Source organism: Rhinolophus hipposideros (assembly GCF_964194185.1).
Source record: "Rhinolophus hipposideros genome assembly, chromosome: 20".
Lineage (NCBI taxonomy): Eukaryota > Metazoa > Chordata > Mammalia > Chiroptera > Rhinolophidae > Rhinolophus > Rhinolophus hipposideros.
The window spans coordinates 32,123,992-32,142,961 of NC_138066.1; the positions used below are offsets into that span (position 1 = coordinate 32,123,992).

The following is an 18,970-nucleotide window of genomic DNA, read 5'->3' on the forward strand; positions in this document are numbered from 1 at the left end:
ATTGGCTCCCTTCTCCAGTTTCCTGAAGCACCTTGTACATTTTTCCATTACAGAACTTAATATATGATGCTGTTAGAATGGTTTATCTCCTCAAAAGGGTTTCTCAAGACACGAGTCACATCTTACTTATCTACCCGGTGCCAATAGTGGTTGGCATCTTTTGACAAAGGACTCACATTTCCTGTCCTCAAGGAGTCTGTCTCTTAGAGAGCCAGGAAGGAGCCCAACTTACACAACTGAAATAAACAGCAGCTACTACTTACTGAATGTGTATCCCAATGCGTAGTTCTCAAACATTTCCAAACTCTGAACTCGACCTGCGGCCTCAGAGCTCCTCCTGTCTTACCCAAGGCGCCTCCATGTACCCAGCTGCCCAAGCCAGAAACCTGGGTATCTCTAGTCCTCCCCTCTCCTCATCGCATAGATCCCCCTAGTTGTTGGTTCTTCCAAAATCCATCTCCTTCATCCTCTTGCCACCTTCACTACCACCGTTAATACAAGCCACTCACCCCTTGCTTGGAGGGCAGCAGCTTTCTTATACACCTGTCCTTGCTGCCCATCGCAATCCATTCTCCACCCAGAGCATGACCCTTTAAAGTGGGAAATCAGAGCATGTCCCATTCCTCCCCTACTGGCCAGTTCATGGTTTCCTAGGATAAAGCTGACATTCTTGTCGAGACCTCCAAGGCCTCCAGCTCTTTGGCGCTCCACCCTCAACTGCCTTACTCATCACCAGGCTCTCTCAGGCCCTCAGGCCCACAGGCCTGCCTCAGGGTCTCAGGTTCTCCCTTCTGAACACTGTCCTATCCCTTTCATCCCTCCACTCCTCCCTTGGCTAACTCGTCTTTCAGGTCCCAGAATAAAGGCCCTTCCTGATAGGGTTTCCTTGATAACCAGGCTCAACTAGTTCCCTCCAGTTATACTTACACACCTTATCCTTTTCCATTCATAGTACTGATCACAATTAGTAATCATATATATAGTTTCCTCCAGGAGACTGCAAATTCCACCTATTTGGTGCACCACTAAATACCCAGGTCCCAAATCCTCAATGAGAAAAACACACACACCAGGGATGTCTGTGAGTCAATTTACCTTCACAATTCCTATCCGTCCCCACAATGTACTAGTCTCTCAAGAAACTCCTTCCAGATCAAATCACTTTAGGAAATGTCAGTCTGTCTCTCTGTCCTGGAAATCCCAAGGGAGGTTTAGAAAAACCCTGAGTCACAACACAACACAGATACTCAAACTTGGTGTTTTCCCAGAACCCTTTTTGCCCATACTTTGTATTTAATGGGACACTTTAGGGAATGTGGAAGTAGAAATACGAAAGGAGAGGCTACATGTAGGGGAACGATGAAAGCTACGTAGGTTAAGTCAGTTTATGGAAAGACTGGAAAGCCAAAATAAATGTGAACTTAATCCAATGACTGGGAAGCCATAGGAATTCGTGAGCAGACAAGTGATGAGCTGTCTTTTTTTTTTTGATAAGCCATATCTTGGTATCACAACACTCACTTTTCCTGATCTACTTCTGTAAGCATTCCAAGGCCAGACAGGGACCTCAGAAGCAATCTGATTGACAAGCTGAGATATGCTGACCAACAAAACAGGTTGAACTGGCTATGAGAGTGCCATTATCCGGAATACGAATAGTGGAGTTACACAAGGTGGTGGCCCTCCCCTGGGCACACTTGGTTCCCAATCACAGGCAATCGATGAATGGAACCTACAAGGCCAAACCCAATTCCAGCCCTATAGTTTCAAAAGGACCCTTTCTTTCCCTTACCCATTGCTGTGTATCAAACCATCTTGAAACAATGGCTTAAACCAATTATTTCTCACGATTCTCTAGGTTGGCAGGACTCAGCTGTATGTTTCTTTAATTTCATGTGGTATCAACAGGGGTCACTCAAGGAGGCTGCATTCAGTTGGCAGCATGTTTGGGTTTTTGGTGCTATTGGCTGCAATGTCTTGGTTCTCCTACACACGGCCTCTTATCCGGTCCCTCAGAAAAAATACTGTTGAATTCAAGCTTCTGGTTTGGAAACATCAGCTGGTTTTCAAGAGCCAAAGTGGAAGCTGCCAGAATATTACTTCTGCCACATTCAATTAGTCAAAAAGTCCAGCCCACACAAGAGAATGAGAAACAGACCTTATGTGAAGGAGCAGCGCACACATCCAGAGATGGGCCAAATTACTGGTGGCCATCTCTTGAGATGATCCATCACACCTTTTTTTATGATATGAGTGTAGGTTTCTAGTAACTTTGGAACAGAGTAAATACAAAGTGAGCTATTCCCAGACACAAACACACAGTTAAGAAAGCCTGGCTTCTTGGAATGAATGCGACTCGTCTAGAATACCTCTCATAGAGCATCTGAGCAGCAATGCAGTTAAAGCTGTGCAATATCACATGTTATTTTCTCCACTCTTGGGCACAAACCAACCCCCAAACCCTGAAATGGTGACAGCATGACTTGCACCTAAAGGTATTGCACCAGACGAACAAACTGATATTGCAGCACCAAGCACATTATTCACCACTGGGCAGTCCTTTGTTTCCTTCTTAGTGACATTTATTGGCACTTCGTTGAAGATACCACAAAGGAAGTGGGCAATTATACTGCCCTCAACAGCAGGAAACAGTCTGGAAGAGGCTATCATACAACTTTATAGCAGAAACAAAGTGCTGAGCTTAAAACCAGTGGAGATCCAATCCCACGATCCCAATGCACAGCTAAAGGTAATTTCTAGAATCCCTAGCATAAGTCACATATTAAGCAGAATTTTCGCTTTCAGAACACCCCCAAATCCTGCCCAGCATTTTGCCTATATGTGCACCTGTGAGGCCACAAGGAAGGAAAGGGAACGTGGAGGCCAGGTGAGCCAGGGCTTCTCCCTGCTCTCACTTTCCCTCCCTTAACGGGAGGTTATTTGAGCGCGCGCGCGCACACACACACACACACACACACACACACACACACACACACAGCGCTAGCTGAGGTCCTTGCTGTGAGTAAAGGTGGGCAGAAGGCAGGATTCCTGCTTTCTCAAACCAGGATTTCTTATTAACCCAAATTAACCCCAGTCCAGGAATGGAATTCAAGGGCTCGATTTTTCAATTGTAGACAAATGTGTGCATATTTCCATTATGTGCATTAAAAATAAATAGACCCAATGTTTAGATTCTCAGGACAGAAAACCCCTTAAGGATCACTGCTGAGCTGTGCTGCTTGATCCTAACATGTCACAAAAACGACGCTTCTTTAAAAGTCATTTGTCAACTGCTCTTCAGAGGAAAAGGCAGGCAGGTTTACGACTACCCTTGAAATGACTGTAATGTACATCCAAAAAACGGCTTTTCATTCGCTTCATACTCCAGAAGGAACGAGTACTGTAAGCAAGCTTCAGTCTGTTTTCCTCTACTAGCTTTTCCTATGTAGTCCCAGCCTCGATCAGAACCTACTGACTTCACATGAACTTCATCCGAGGCCATTCCCAACCCCAGCCAGGCAACCCTGCCCAGGGACAAACCAAAGCCGAGGACAAGTCAAAAGCATCATCTTGCTATACAAAGGGTATATAAACCATATTGTTAAAAATTACTTAATGACTCACTTCTCCCTGGTGAAAATGGGAAAACAGGCAGAGGCATAGATGACTCACTGTAACAGTCAAAACAGTATGGGATTTGGAATCCGGGTTCTCACTGTTTCTGTAATCTAGCAGCAAGACCGCTGAGCCTCAAATTGCCTCATGCGGAAAAGGGACAGAAGACCCACCTCACAGCGGTGCTGCGGCAAGGAAGTGAAGGAAACCATGTAAGTAAAGGGACAGTGCTTACGAAACAGTCTATTCCTCAATCAGAAGGAGAGCCAGAACAAGACATAGCATTTACTTCCTGGTTTAGGTCTCTGCCCCCCATCTGCTGCTTATAAAATCAATTCTTTTGTCTGAAAGTTTTCACCAGTTTCATTTTTTGTGGTGGAAGCCACTAGAAGCATGGGAGCCTGTGGCTGCAGCAAGGAAACCTAACTAGAACAGAGAGGATGATTAATCATTAAGGAATTGAAAAAACTGAGGAAGCAAATGGTAGAGGGGAGGGTGTGGGCTCTCAAGTTAGAACAAAATGAGATTCACGGCTGCGTGGTTGACTGTGTCACCTTGAGCCCCAGGTCTCCTGCAAAACCAGCGTGCGTTTCTGCTGCGTGAGGCTAACGGGAGGGTCCAACCAGGCAGGTGCAGGCACCCAGCACAGGGCCAAGCACAGGGCAGCAGCACTGCTGGGGGGCTCTTCTTCCTCCAGTCAGAGTAAGTGCTTGCTTTAGAGGGTTGCGAGGGCTGGATCCAGGATTAACTCCAGACTTGGGCTCTTCTGATGAAGGAGCCTAAGCAGCCGAGCTTTTGTGCAGGTAAAAAAAGAATTCCGAGGGGATCAACAGTCTCACCGAAAGTAGTCAAGAAAGTGTAAGTCTCTGTTCTTATACCTATGAACCAAATTTTCCTTTTACAGTAGATCCTTGAATAACATCCCATTCGACATCATTTCATGATGTTAATGAGATGCCATAGGAACTTACTCTTGTTTATATCAATTAACCTATGATACAACTGGTTTTGTTGAATATCATCTCACTTAAAAGTCACAGAACCTACTGACCTTAAATGAAGACTTACTGTATTTTTAGGTAAAAGAAAAGGGGGTGGTGATCAGTGGAGGCTTGGGATCCGGACTGCAAAATTCCAAGTGCCCTAGCCTCTCAGCATTCCATCCTCATGGTCAATTTACCAACCTCATTTTTTTCAAAATGTTGAGAGAATTTCGCTTTGATGCAAATATCTAGAACAGGGAGATTTGGGCACACATCATTCTAAGGTAAATGTTAGGGTCTTCTTACATAACCATAAGCTTCTCTTCATGCTATCCCCCATCCCCCACAAGGGACACACAGGACGCTAATCCTGCAAAGGAGGACCCTGTCTGTTGGGACAGGTTACTGGCCATGGTGAACAAAACCACCCCAGTAAATGCAATATCCACCCTCCTCCTTTCCACCACACAAGCAAGTAAGTGCCTGGCCTCCCTTTTCCTGCACTGGGTAAACACCACAGGAAAATGCAGCTATCTGAAAAGTCACTCAACCTGGGAGAGTCAATTCGAGATGGTACTGCTCACTACCGGCAAATGAGCTTGGAGATGAAAACGGATACACGTATTCCCACCTTCCCACAAGTATCAATTGTACCCCACCTATCCTAACTTCCGGCTGGTTTCTTTGCCCTTAAAATTCAGAGGAAAATGAACTTTATGAAAGAATAATACTGACTAGTCATTGCTCTGCATACCTCTAATTTGGAAACAAAGCGAAGCAGAGTTTATTCCATCACCCAGACAAGTGCAGAGTTAGCACTCCCTCTATAGACAGCCTGCATCAGAGAGAAGAAAAAAATTCCACGGCCACAAACATCCCTCAAGCCAGTTTAACTGCTAGGGAAAACAGATCCCAAGTGCATTTACTATTAGTAGCAGGTCAGCTGCATTCTTTTCAGACATAAATGAGAGCTCCTGGGTGAAACAGACTTGAGCAGAGAACATGCTTTATTGAGGAGTAGATATAGAACAGCACATTCTACCACATGTGGGGAAGGGTTAGCTTCTGTAAAAGGCCTTTACCCCTCAAGAAAACCCCCAGTGAAGTTGCTTTTGGATAAATTTTAACAGTGACACTGAAACTGGCAGGGAGCTGCCACTGAACATGCTTAAAATTAGCTCCCCCCAACCCACAGTGAGTATAAGTAGTGTACAGAGACAAGAAAAAGGCACAAATGACCAGAGTTGGGATTGTGGTGAGGGCTCCACATGAAGACAGCAGTGTTGTAGACGACCAAGTTGGGAGGGTGACATGTCATACATCAAAAGCTGCCCCAAGATAGCAGGTTATAACGGGCTAGAGAGAAATTAGAGGGAGCATCTCTTCCTTCACTTAAACACCAAAAATAGGAGACCAGAGAATAGGGGGATAACGGCAAATCCCAAAAAGGAAATGGAAGAGGAGTTCTTGGAAGGGTGTAAGCACTTTAGTCCTAGAGGGAGGGTGAGGCACTGTTGAAGAGAAGCAAACCTTGGCAGGGTGGCCACTCTGCCTGTTGAGTCACGGGCCAAGATATGGAAGTCATTTTCAATCAGTTTCTACTTCTCCATGTATGTTCAGACAAAACCAACAGAACTTATGCGGAAGTACAAGTGTGCTACAGCCGACTGGTACTGGTGAAAAGATTTCTGCAGTTAATGAACCAAGTTAACATGCAGCATGAAAGGGAGAACTAGAAATTATTTTGGCACCTGCAAACGTAAAAAGGGGCAGGGAGTTGAGAGAGAAGAAAACATTTACTACTGGGCACTTTCTGGTGAGGCAAAACGTATGCATTTCCTTCCATCATAACAATGCCCGCTGCCCACTGGTGAACTCAACGCAAAATACAGAATCACCAGCTCTTACTTCTTCTGTCCCTCTCATCCAGATAGATTAAGTGCCATTACCAAGGCTAATCCCTGGGAGAGGCTGCAAATGTATTTGGCTCTGGTCAGCCTGATACTAATCAAAACAGTCTTCCAATAAAAACGGAGGGAAAAATTTCAAGTGAGATGAAATCTAAAGGGAACGGACCCCTCCAGGTACACACACTCAGAAGTGTTACCTCTCCCCTGTCCCTCCAAAAAGTGTATGTAAGGAAGAATCGGAAAGGTCCCGGAAACCATATTTGAAGGTCTGGCGACCAGGTGGGAAGAAGCACTATTACAAAGTTTAGAAGACACAACACAATCTCATGGGGCTAGAGAACGTGAGGAGAGAACCAGTGACTGGACAGGTACAGTACCAAACAGAACACCATGGGTCAGTGCTATGAGGGACCGTCACTCAAGTCTAATATGGATCCCATCCGGGCAACCTCACTGAGGCCGAAAGAACAGTTCCTTAGAACCAGCGTCTGCAGTGTACATGAAGGTCGGAGCCAGGGCAGTCCTGAGGGGGTGGCCTTCCCAAAGGGTACTGTACTTGCCAATCACAAGAGCAACAGAAATGACAGACAGATCCCTAGGGTACGGATTCCTACTGCTGGGGTTCGCTGGCTCAGAGTAACAGGTCACTTTAAGTGCCCTTGGGAGGGGTCCATTTTAAACAGCTGGGATCCATGGTTTTATTGGAGTTGGATCTCTTGGCCTCTTTGGCTATCCACTCATCAATCAGGTCCTGGGGGAGAACAATGGGAAAAATTATACATATTCAACTAAAATGTCTTTATGTATATGGATTCCAAAACGATTGTTAGCAAAGAAGGAACCACCAAAGGTTTAATAATACATTGGTATAAAACAGGTGTAAAAAAAAATCTAAAGTTTTCTTTAGATTTATGAAACTCATACCTAATCCATTTCTCCCTACTATGCCCTTAGTAAGACCTGAAAAATCATTCACCCTCCCTTATGATACATGTGAGTCAATTAAAAAAATTTTTAAATGGGCATGAGTTGGGATGGCATTTGTTAAAGGAATTTAAAACTACTTCCATGAACCCTGAAGTTTATGAAGAGTCCCCTCTACAGGTGGACAATTTTCTCAAATCTAACAAAATCATGAAGCAACAGAAGTGCTGTGCAACAGAAAGCTGCTTAACTGGAGCTGCTTAAGGGTGGCATCCAAATTTGAGACAGGAGCTTACCAAAAGCTTCTGAGAAGGATAAGGTAGGAGGATAAGCCTGATGAAGGCATCACGGAACGCTCAAGAAATGAGACTAAATAAATGGTGGACGGAGTCAACTCCTTTAAAAAAGGAAAGTTACCTCTGGGGTGTGAAGGCCCCACTTTGCTTAGCTAGGCTTCGAGGGACATTCAGCAATGAGCTAAGAAAACACTTTACCTGTCTCTTTAAAACTAGGTGCTTTCCTTTCCAATACTTGAGCATCTGAAGAGCTTGCAGAGTGCTAACGATGTCCACAGGATTCACAGCCGTCTCCTGGCTAATTTCTGAAACATTAAGAGCTATTGAGAACCCTGCCAAACAGCAGACCCCCTTTATCAAGCCCACCCCCCCCACAGGAAATCCAAATGAACTTCAAATGGTTAGAATCGCCAATACTCAACCCAAACTGTTCAGAAAGTTTATGATGCATTCATGTGACAGTCCAAATAAACTATGGAAGAGGGATATTAGAGCAAGAAACTCCTCTTGGCCCCTCATAGAAATCAAGGTCAAAGACAGACTACTAAATTCTTCCACCCTTGCATAAAATTACAGGGATGTTTTAGAAGCTACTCTGTATGCCAAAACTTGAAGTTTTTCTTCATTTTTGACTGTTGTTAAGAATTAAAATGGCAGCAACCTGAGATTTGAGAAACCAAATCATATAACCAGTGCCAAGCGCCAAATGCTCTGGAATCCTCCCACACCATCAGTGAGGGTCTCTGCAGTGACCCACATTCAGAGGGCCTTCTGTTCTCATTCAGGTAAAACAGAATGCAGCATTATCTTTGCAGGTTACAAAGCATGAACAGGGCCAAGTGGAAAAGTCAAAATATTCAGAGGAGCTAACATCTTGGGTTAACAATCATTCTAGAGTGTCAAAAACCAACCTTTGATAGAAATCTCTTTGCCTTGGAAATTATGCAGGTAACGAAGCAGCACTTCTTTCCAGTAACTGCGATAGCTTATGAGCCCCAGATCTGAGAGTGGACGTTCTGGGGAGCCAACTTTTTCTTCCACTTTGGAAAGCAAATAACCTGCCAGGGAACAAATACACAGACTTTTTCTAGCAACACTATATCTCATCCTATTAAAGAAAAACAATGTGCCAATATGGAAGAAGGTATAAATACAGTCTGCTTTGCAATATCCATTAGAGTACAGTCAATTCCATTCATTCAATGGAATACTTTGTGGCTGCTGTAGAGTATGCTGCTTTTGTATAAGCAGAAAGGGGAAAACGTGTATTTGCATTTACTTATAATAGACATTAAAAACCTGGAAGGTTCCACTAGAAACTTTACTAACAATGGTTACCTGTAGGTGTGTTTGGAACAGGGTAGATAGGAACAGGGATGGGAAACCATTTCATTATATAGCTATTTATATTTTTCAAATTTTTGAACTTTTAAAAATAGATTATCTCAGTACCACCTATGTCGTGTGTGTGTGGAAGGGGGAGACCCGAACCTCATGAAGCCTCTAGTACTAATACCTACCATTAAACATTATGGGGATACAATCAGCAAAATTCATACTCTGGAAAACTAACCTTTCTTCAACAAATAAAAAGCAAAAAGAAAAAAAAGATGCGAATGATAACTTTCAGATTAAAAGTGATTTACAAACTACAGCTATTAATTCCAATATATCAATCCTATGTGGATAAGTGAAAAAAAATTTTTTTTAAAGGAAATCTCAAAATCAGGCAAATTTAAAAACTATAATTTATGATATTAAGGAACTTTTTTTGGTTATCAAAATAATTGAGAGTAGGAATGTAGGTAAAAGTAAATTGGCCATAAAATGGTAAACATTACAGGAGTTTTACACTATTCTACTTTTGTATATGTTTGAAAATTTCCACAAAATTAAGTTTACAAAATAGATGTTACCCATTAAAGATACAATCTCCTTCCCTTTGTGGATTATGCCACTTCCTCATTCATCTCTTCCCAGGTGGCTTAAAAATGACTTGATAATGAAAGGGTTGGAAGGCTAATTCTAAGGATTCCAATTTTGACTAAAATGTCGCACGACAGTTAACACTAAATAACAACACTTGATTCTCCTTATTTATAGTAGTTACGTTCTATAAAGCCACCACGGACACTATGGATCAGTGAGCACAAAACCTCTGCTCCTAGGGAAATACAGGGTTAGGTTTCTACAAGCCTCTGGTCACATTTTCATCAATAAATCAATACACAACCCCGTTCAATGATACCTTGTTTAGTATATACTGTTGATTCAGTAACATTGAACTCATGGCCAACAGCACAATAAGCTAGGCCTGAATGAAGCTTGTCTGATGGACATATTTTCACTTTAAGGCATATCAAAGCCTTCCTAGACAATATTTCAACACTACACTGAGGGGCCATTTAAAATCTGCAACAAAAATCCCCAAAATAAGAAAAATGTGGCTCTAACAGACCATGAAAAGGACACTTGATTACAGCACAAGCTGAAACAAGGCACCTTGTTTGACCCTGGCTGGGAACATTTGGTGACTTATTATTTGCTGTTGTGCACATGTCCACGAATGACTGCAAAAGTGCCAGGAGTATTGGTTTGGGTTACAAATAAATTCTAGTGAATAGGCAAATTCCCAAATACAGAACGCACAATTAAGGAGTCCCACACCCGCTGTGAGGTACGCTGTTTGCCTCCACGAAAGTGCTTACAGCACTGAAATCCCTGATGTCCAGGAACAGGTTTGAAGCCTCAGCATGTATGTGCCGTTCGTAAGTCTCAAGCTGGGACAACCCTGCAGAGCTTACTTCACCCTCCTCTATCATCTCCTGCTATCAGGAAGCAAACTCAGGGTCCTGTATTCACTGAGTGCTCAATGTTTATCAGGCCCACTGACTGTACTGAGGTTTCTTCCACTTACCTCATTCCCTTAATAAATATCAGTATAATCCGCTACATGCCAGGAATTGTAAAAACCATAGGACAAAAATACAAACAATATTCACACGGTCTCTGCCCTGTGGCCCTTAGCAGTTTCACTTACTGAAATCAATGAGCATCTTGCCATAGCCCTGTCTCATGTATTGAGGCATGGTGAGGATACAGGATACATTGTAGTTGAGGAATGAGTTCTTTTCCTAAAACCGAGAACAAACAGAAAAGCAGGTCATAAAGGTTTGGAATCAAGTGTCAGCAGTCCCAGATACAAAATAAGGCTGCTTACAAAGTACCTGGCTAACCAACCCTGGGAGTGGCTGTCAGGTTCACAGCTGTCACACGCCCTTTGTGATGGCCAAGGACATTAATCCCAGGGTTTCCCTAGCTCTGAGACCTCCAGTCTCATTTTAAGGAGGGCTGACTCTGGATTCTTTACAGTCACAGCGCAGGGCAAGGTTTAGACAGCGGAGTTGGTCTAGAGCCGTCCTCTTTAAAAGCAATTTTTTCAAAGGGGGCTGCCTACTAGAGAAGGGAGGGATCCCAAACAGTAAGTCCCCATTCCGGAAGGGGGTCAAAAACAATCAAATCACATATTGTATGATTCCATTTATGTGAAATGTCCAGAACAGGCAAATGTACAGACAGAAGAGCTGGAAGCGGTTGAGTGGAAATGGGGAGTGTTGCTTATGGGTATGGGCTTTCTTACTGAGGTCATGAAAATTGATTATGATTGCGCAGTGGTTGGTTGCACAGTTCTGTGAATATACTAAAAACCACTATACACTTTAAATGAGTGAATTGTGGTCTGAGTTATAGTTTTAAGAAGTTACATCAAAAGTCATTAAGTAAAAATCTGACAATGAATCTTTAAAGGCAAAGTGGCTTTACCATTGAGAGAATCCAGCTAGAGCACCAGGGAAAAGGAATATTCCTAGTTCTGAGCTAATAGAGGGCAAAGCCACGAGAGTTGGCTTGACTACAAGATGTGGGCTTGTGGGTTAGTAGGCAGGGCCCTGGCCAGTAATTAATAGGCAGCTCCAAACCCCAAGTCCAGAAATGAATCAACCAGAGCTTTTAAATAAAGACTGGCACATTTTCATTAAGCAATGTTTGATACAGATTTTCTTTGTTTTCAAGAAAGCGCTGTCATTGCCCCAAGTACTGCCTCTTCCTGAGGCCCCATTGCCAACATCAATCACCCTGTTCTGCCCATTAGCTTCTTAATCTCCAGATCCTGCTGACCTTGGAAAAGTATCCAATCAGGTGACAGCCAGTATTGTCTGCTTCGGTCATCACATAGAACAGGAAGGGCTCCACATCATAATATAATGTCTTGTGGTCCAGAAAAAGCTTGGCCAACAGGCACAGGTTTTGGCAGTAGATCTGGAAGCAGAGAAACAGAGTTCATGTGTGGGCCCGTGATTCCTGAGCTTATCACATGAAGGCTTAAAATTAAAGATCATATTACTGTCAATGAAGCAGAACTGCATATTTTGGTCAAGAGAAGAGTTCCGTCTTCTTTTAAGGTGAGACAAATTCCTTCTGAAACCTGTGAATGGACAACACCTCTTTCTTCCGTGACTACTTTTACCTTGTTTTTCTTGCCGTCCACTTCAAACACGGATATTGAACCTTTGCGATATATCTCATCACCGGGTGGGTGTTTCCACACACACTTAGCCTGCAAAAGAATGGAATTCACATCAGGGAAGCAAACCTTCCCAACAAAACTGCTGCTTGAAAGGGAAAAAGAATCACAGGTCAAATTTAGTCAGCTGAGATTACAGATAGTTGGACACACTTGAGAACATGCAGCAACACAGAGATATTTTTTTCAGTAAAGCAAAGGCTCCTAAATCATTGTCATATTATTTATGGTATTTTTATAGCAGTTTGGAACAAGTTTTCTGGATTACATTCTGGCACCGACTCAACTCAGAAGATTAAAATCATCTACTATGTAAAAGCCAGATAAATAAAATACCCTTGCTTATTATAAGATGCCTTACAATAACAGGAAATTCTTAAGCAGCTTATTTCCAGCAACTTAGAGTTGCTAAGTAAAGGTAGGAGTACTTTACTCTCACCTTTACCAGTAACTTCTCTAGCTGTCTCTGTTATATAAGGAAATAGGGACAAGTTCTGTGGCAAAAAAAAAAAAGTGTGTATGGGGGCAAGCAAGGTAGCCTGGTTGAACAGCAAAAAGCTTGGGGTAGGGATCACTTGGCCACAAAGTACCTCCCTTCCTTATCTTTAATTGCAAATAGAGTTAATGTAGCCAGTCAGCCATTTCTATAAACAGGTGAATTCTTGAAAGGGTTTACATAAGTATGTTTAAAAAGCATATGTACGTATTTTATTGTGACTTTTGGTCAACTCAGGAATCATGGCCCAATTTGTCACATGTAAATCCAAATATTTAACTGGAATTGCTTTAAGAAAGCCCCACCTATAGTTTGTTCTTATCTCCACCCTTTACTCATGCTGGCTCATTCCAACAATAATCAAACTAATACAACAACTATTTGCTTAGAAACAGAAGCCAAACCTATTGGCCAAATGGCCAAAGGCCCATTTCAGTGATTATAGCTGAAGCAACGGAAATCAGAAGTATGGACTAAAATATTTTTATTTCCTGAAATTCGATTTTTATAACTCATATAATACAGTAGGATCTTCTCCAATTCAGAATGTTTACTTGACCCTTAGGTTTATCCGTACTCTGTTTTCTCCGCCTACTATTTCTTGCCCCTTTTGGCTATTTCACTGGTTAGTGCCACTAAATAACTAGAAACAAAAAAGGAAGAAAAAGGGCATAAATGATAAGCAGGTCACATCAATAAAAATACCAGTCTGACTTTCACATAGCAAAACCATATTTTAGTTTATCTCCGTGGTCTACAATCATAGAGACCAGTCCTTCTGATAACCATTATCCCTGTGCCCTAGTGTCCCCACAAGCCTTCACGCATCATCTCCCCTTGGGGCATTTTATCCTTATCCCAAGTCAAGTTCGCCAGGTCTGGGGGCTTAACTCCCAGAGAGTTAAGGAGAGTGAAGGAGAGGTACTGGGCCAGAATGCTACAGACCGTGTGCTCCAGAGGTGAGAACACAAAAAAGCAGTTTAAGACAGAAACCATGAAATGCTTGGGTTGTATGTTTAGCATATAGAAATCCTGGGAAATAAAGATGGAAGGGGAAAGAGGAAGAGACACCCTAAAAAGCCTTAGAGTCAAATTATGTTATTATTATAGAACGAAAGAAAAAAGAAAGGTTTCCCGTCTGAAAGACTAACCTCTGCCCCTTGCCTTTTTCCCATCCCTACTCCATGGCAGAAAGTTCCTTTAAGACAAGACTGATCATTCCACAAGTCGGGAAAGAAACATGGCTTAAAGCTGCAAAGTATCTAGTAAGCATATTTGTCAACAATACGAGATTCAAGTCTTTATCTCTATGGGAAGAAGAATGTTCAGAGTTAGTTCAAAAACTAACTTTCTGCTTTAGTTCAAAAAGCACTAAACAGCTTGAGAAAGCATCAAAGGACCCACCCATTCTGTTCATTTCATAATTTATCTCCCTTACGTAAGTGTTCATTAAACACGTATTTATTGGCAATGTATTGCCTATGGTAGTTGCTAGGGATACAAAGGTGAGTCATGTTGTCCCTGCCCTAGCTAATGAAGTCTATTTATTCCCATCTAGTTTGGGAAACACAAAACCTGTGGACAGAGGTAATTCATATCCCAAGGAAGAAATGAAAAAGAGCAGGCAGCAAGAAAAAAAGACAAAGAGATGTGTATGATAGGATGTGGTGAAGGGCCAACAGCTGCTTTTGGTACCACTCAGCACCAGCAATGCCACAGGCTGTAGAACCCCGACCCTGAAATGTCGCTTTCCATTTCCTGTTTCTTCCTCCCATTACTGTGAACCACCAAGACATGCTTAGAGAAATGCCATCTGGATAAATGTCAATATCTAAAGATCCTGTATCTTATGGCCGCCATGAAATCTAGACAACTTACCATGTGTCGACGGAGTATTGTTTGGCTCTTCATGTATTTCAAACAGAATTCACACATGTAGAGACGTCCCAGTCGTGCATACTCTTCAGGATAGGGAGAATGGTACCAAGTGTCAAGCTCATAGCGACCAAAAGCAATTGTCTTAATCATGTTGCTTCCCTCTGTGATTTGGCCTTGCAGCCTTAACTTCTCCTGTGGTAAAGAAATTAAAAGTCAAAGGAGGACTAAAATGACAGTTGACCCTTGAACAACTGGTGGGTAGGCAGGGTGTTAGGGATGTCAACCTCCCAGGCAGTCTTCGAAAATCTGCGCATAACTTTTGACTCCCCAAAACCTTAACTACCAATAGCCTTCTGTTGAGGGGAAGCCTTACTAATCATATAAACAGTCGATTAATACATACTTCGTATGTTATATGTATCACATACTGTACTCTTACAATAAAGTAAGCTAGATAAAAGAAAATGTTATTAAGAACATCATTAGGAAAATAATTTCCAGTATTTATTGAAAAACATCCCCACGTCAGTGGACCCACAGTTAGAACCCATGTTGTTCAAGGGTCAACTGTAATCATCTTTGTTTTATAAGCTTGTGTGCACACCATGATGCCAGGCTATGGAAAACAAAAAGATCAGACGTACTTGGATTCTAACTTGGGAGAAACTTGCACTGAAGAGGGCTGTGCTTGCAGCCCTGGATAATCAGGAAGGCCTCCGGAAAACTTACTATCTACAAGGCCCACAGGACAGGCCTCACTAGGGAGTGTGGCTTTTCTCTGCTCCCTACCACACTTTGGGTCTCATCTCTTGAACATCAGAACAAGTCCCTGGTGAAATCTGCACCAAACTGAATTATAAAAAAGGCAATCTACCACAAATACAAACTCCACGCTTTTCAAAACAGTCTAACACTAAACAGAAAAGATTAGCTAGAATGTGCTTTCTACATATTTCCAGAAGCTTTTATAAAGCAGTGTGGATCTGCGTGACATATACCCGCCGTGGCATGCTCTCAACATAGGTTCCTTAAAAAATTATTTTGGAAACATTGACAATCCTTCAATTCTGGAGTCTCAAGTCTAGAATGTAGAAAATAGATTTGGTATCTATCTCCACTTTGTGGCTGTGGCCATGAGTTAGCTACAGAAATAATCTCTAAGCATTACCAGGTGGAGCACTGAGAAAGGATAGCCTAGGAAATGCTGTTCCAGTGCAGGGTAGACAAAAACAGCAGTGGCAGCCCATCCCAGCCATGGGCAGCTAGCAAACCCTGCCTCCGACAGAACTTTTAACAAGTGTGTTCTAGGATTTTTAAATGAAGTATTTCTTACAGTTGGGAAAAAAGGGGGGAAAAAAAAGGAAGTGATTCACTTGATTGTTTCCCTGAACACATGTATTCCATTAAATCAGAGGTAAATTCAATCACCACAATTTTATTCAAGTTGTTGAAAAATCTGCCTAGGTCATCAAAACTAAATGTTAACTAATTGTAAATAAAAATCCTAACCGAAAACCATCTTAATACGTAAACCTTGGCTGTGTCAAAGATTAATTATAAAACACCTTACAACAGCCTTTTCCATTACTCCTCTTCACTGGCTTTTTAATTCTTTTAACAGCTGTTTTGAAGGGCTGAGGCCACCATGCGACGGGGGATTTCCCGTCGGGGTTCGGGGACAATAGGAGGTATCTCCCAGTCCAGAGGTTCTCAGAATTGCAAATTACCCAACTGAGACAGAGGGGCACCTACTGTTTTACCTAGCTAACCACCCCCCACCAAACAAGTCCTTCCAGGAATTGAGGTGTAGAGAGAAAACTCCAGAGGACAAAGGAAGGGAGGAAGGGTAATTTTAAATATGAATGGGAAGGAAGACAGTCTCAAATAAAGATACCTGGGGGAAGGGGAAAGAGGTTATTCAAGCAGCAAGGTACACTGAATTCCCATCACACTGACTGCTGATCCGTTTTCTTGGCAGTTCTAAACGCCCGTCACAAGCGGTCCTCAGCTTGGAGGTTGAATACTCACCAAATCCTCTGAGGCCCGGGCTTGTGCTCTTCGGAAAAGATCCAAGTCATACTCGCTGGTCAGGTTTTCTAAGAGAGGTTCCCGAGTGTTCCCATAGGTCTGCCTGTGTTCCTAGGAAAATTACCAGAGCGTGATACTTTCTGCTAAGAGCATCTTTTTCATTTTAATTGATGCACAACCATAAGCTATTTATTGCCAGGTATTCCCTGTGGCACTACAGGATTTGGCATAAACATACTACTTATCAAACAGGTTAATGCCAGAAGACACCCACTACCCACCCTGGTGAATTTGGAAAGGAAATGTTCTTACAACTTCTCCAAAAGGGAATTTCATTCTTCTATCTCTAAATGAGCACCTCAAGGATCAGAACACTATGCTTCCATTTCTCCCTCTGAAAATGTGCTCGACAGTACAAATAAAATATAACAAACCCAAAGGCACTGCACATTGCTAGAATCCTGAGATCTGGAATGAACCTTGCATACTCCCCCATTTAATGGGTGCCTACGCCCCCATTTAAACACAAAACAAAAAACCAAAGCTCTAAGCCTTGGAGTCTCAGATTTCAGACAGAAAAGAAAATCTGCAGGTAGGAAGGATCAGTTCGACTAAACAGTCTGTGGTAAATTATTTCACTTGAATTGCTGCACCCACCATTACACTGTCCGCCAAAGGTTTGTAATGCTCTTACTTTAGAACTCTAGCCCAAGTGCATACGAAAAACAGGCTGGGCTCTGAAAAATATTTTACTAAATATTAACCAAGAAAAAGAGCAAGAAAATGAGAAGCACAAAAATAATTCAGTTTTAAGTATCAAAACTTACCATGGCAGTCACAAGTATCCTTACACAGGAAAGAAATTCCACAAAGGAAACTCCCCTTTTAAACCTGATTCTAGCCCTTCCCACTCCATCCTAGACTCCACCTCTTACCCAGAGAATGGAAGACCATGGTAGTTAGGTGGAGTGGATGGCTCATCCCAGGAAGAACTTTACAGACTTCACACACATATTAGCATATGAAAACACCATTCATCAGTACCTTCACTCCTAGTAAAATTTCTTCCAGTTAATCTGGGCCCATCTGATGGATATCTTTTTGAATTGGACTCTTTATCATCTAAGATCTAGGTTCTACTATTAGTTATTTCTTATAGTTTCATGAATTTTTTTTTTTTTTTTTAAAGCTTAAAAGAAAATCCTATCCAGCATTTTTACCAGGAAGGTTGGATCCAAATCACCCAGCCCAAACTACTGGAGAGCAGATGTTTGTAAGATAAATTTCAGTAGCATACTTCAGACACTTTCTACCTATGTGATTTTGGGCAAATTACGTCTCTTAAGCTCTGTTTCCTGGCTATAAAAATAGATGAAATACCATCCATCTTCACCACAAAGATCATGGGGACAACATAACCACAGTGCCTAGCACAAGCATTCAATAAATGGTATTACCATATCATTATCTCTCTACCCAATTTGTAGGAAAAAAAAACACTGAACAAGACGGAGAGAATATAACTGTGCACCCTACAGCCACTAGAGCCCTTCCTCTACAAACCCAACACAGTCTGGTTTGGGTGTTGAGCTACAAATTCACCCTACAAGGAACCACTTCTCTCACACTGGCCCATCTCCATTTATTCATAAGGTCATTTGCAAGACAGCCATTACTACCAAACAGTAAATACATAGTCTGGCACACTTTCATTTTAGTGAAGTCATGCTGACTGCCTAAGTATTCACAAACTATACTTTTAATAATACATTCTAATGATTAAATAAGTAAATATTCCAGTAATAAAAATATGCATTAGAAGAAGACTGAGTGATTACACGCCAAAATGTTAACAGTGGTTTTTATCTTGAAGGGTAACTTTTATTGGAATTTTTCTTCATTTTTAGTATTTTCAATAATAAGCATTTAATAAGTTTATAATAAAATAAATCTTTACCTAAAAATTAAATTTTATGCAAAAGTTTTTTGATAAATTAACAAAATCAGGAAATTAGTTCAAGATATTAAAAAACACAGAATTCAAAACTGTACTTACAGTAATATCCAAATTATGTAAATAGGCATTATATAAAAAGCTAAAAGGACATATCCCAAAATGCTGGTTATTTTTAGATAATAGGATTACTGTTTGTTTCCGTATTATTTTCTTAATTGTTCTATAGTTTACAAATGTGCATTACTTTTAAAACTAGGAAAAAAGTTAAAATACTATAAAAATATCTATTATAGAATACCTT

At 41.7% G+C, this 18,970-nt stretch overlaps 1 protein-coding gene across 2 annotated transcripts in view; it reads right to left on the bottom strand.

The window, feature by feature from the left end:
* Positions 1 to 5,361: 5,361 nt before the first annotated feature.
* The window catches only part of KAT7 (lysine acetyltransferase 7), a 29,733-nt gene continuing 16,124 nt past the window's right edge, over positions 5,362 to 18,970 (bottom strand). For both annotated transcript variants that reach the window (XM_081029254.1, XM_081029255.1), the window contains 8 exons: positions 16,713 to 16,823; positions 14,685 to 14,876; positions 12,254 to 12,343; positions 11,905 to 12,045; positions 10,769 to 10,862; positions 8,640 to 8,786; positions 7,927 to 8,033; positions 5,362 to 7,259 (listed from right to left, as the gene is read on the bottom strand). In XM_081029254.1, coding sequence (XP_080885380.1) covers positions 7,158 to 7,259; positions 7,927 to 8,033; positions 8,640 to 8,786; positions 10,769 to 10,862; positions 11,905 to 12,045; positions 12,254 to 12,343; positions 14,685 to 14,876; positions 16,713 to 16,823 — 984 coding nt within the window. In that variant the 3' untranslated portion in view covers positions 5,362 to 7,157. The remainder of the gene's footprint in view (positions 7,260 to 7,926; positions 8,034 to 8,639; positions 8,787 to 10,768; positions 10,863 to 11,904; positions 12,046 to 12,253; positions 12,344 to 14,684; positions 14,877 to 16,712; positions 16,824 to 18,970) is intronic.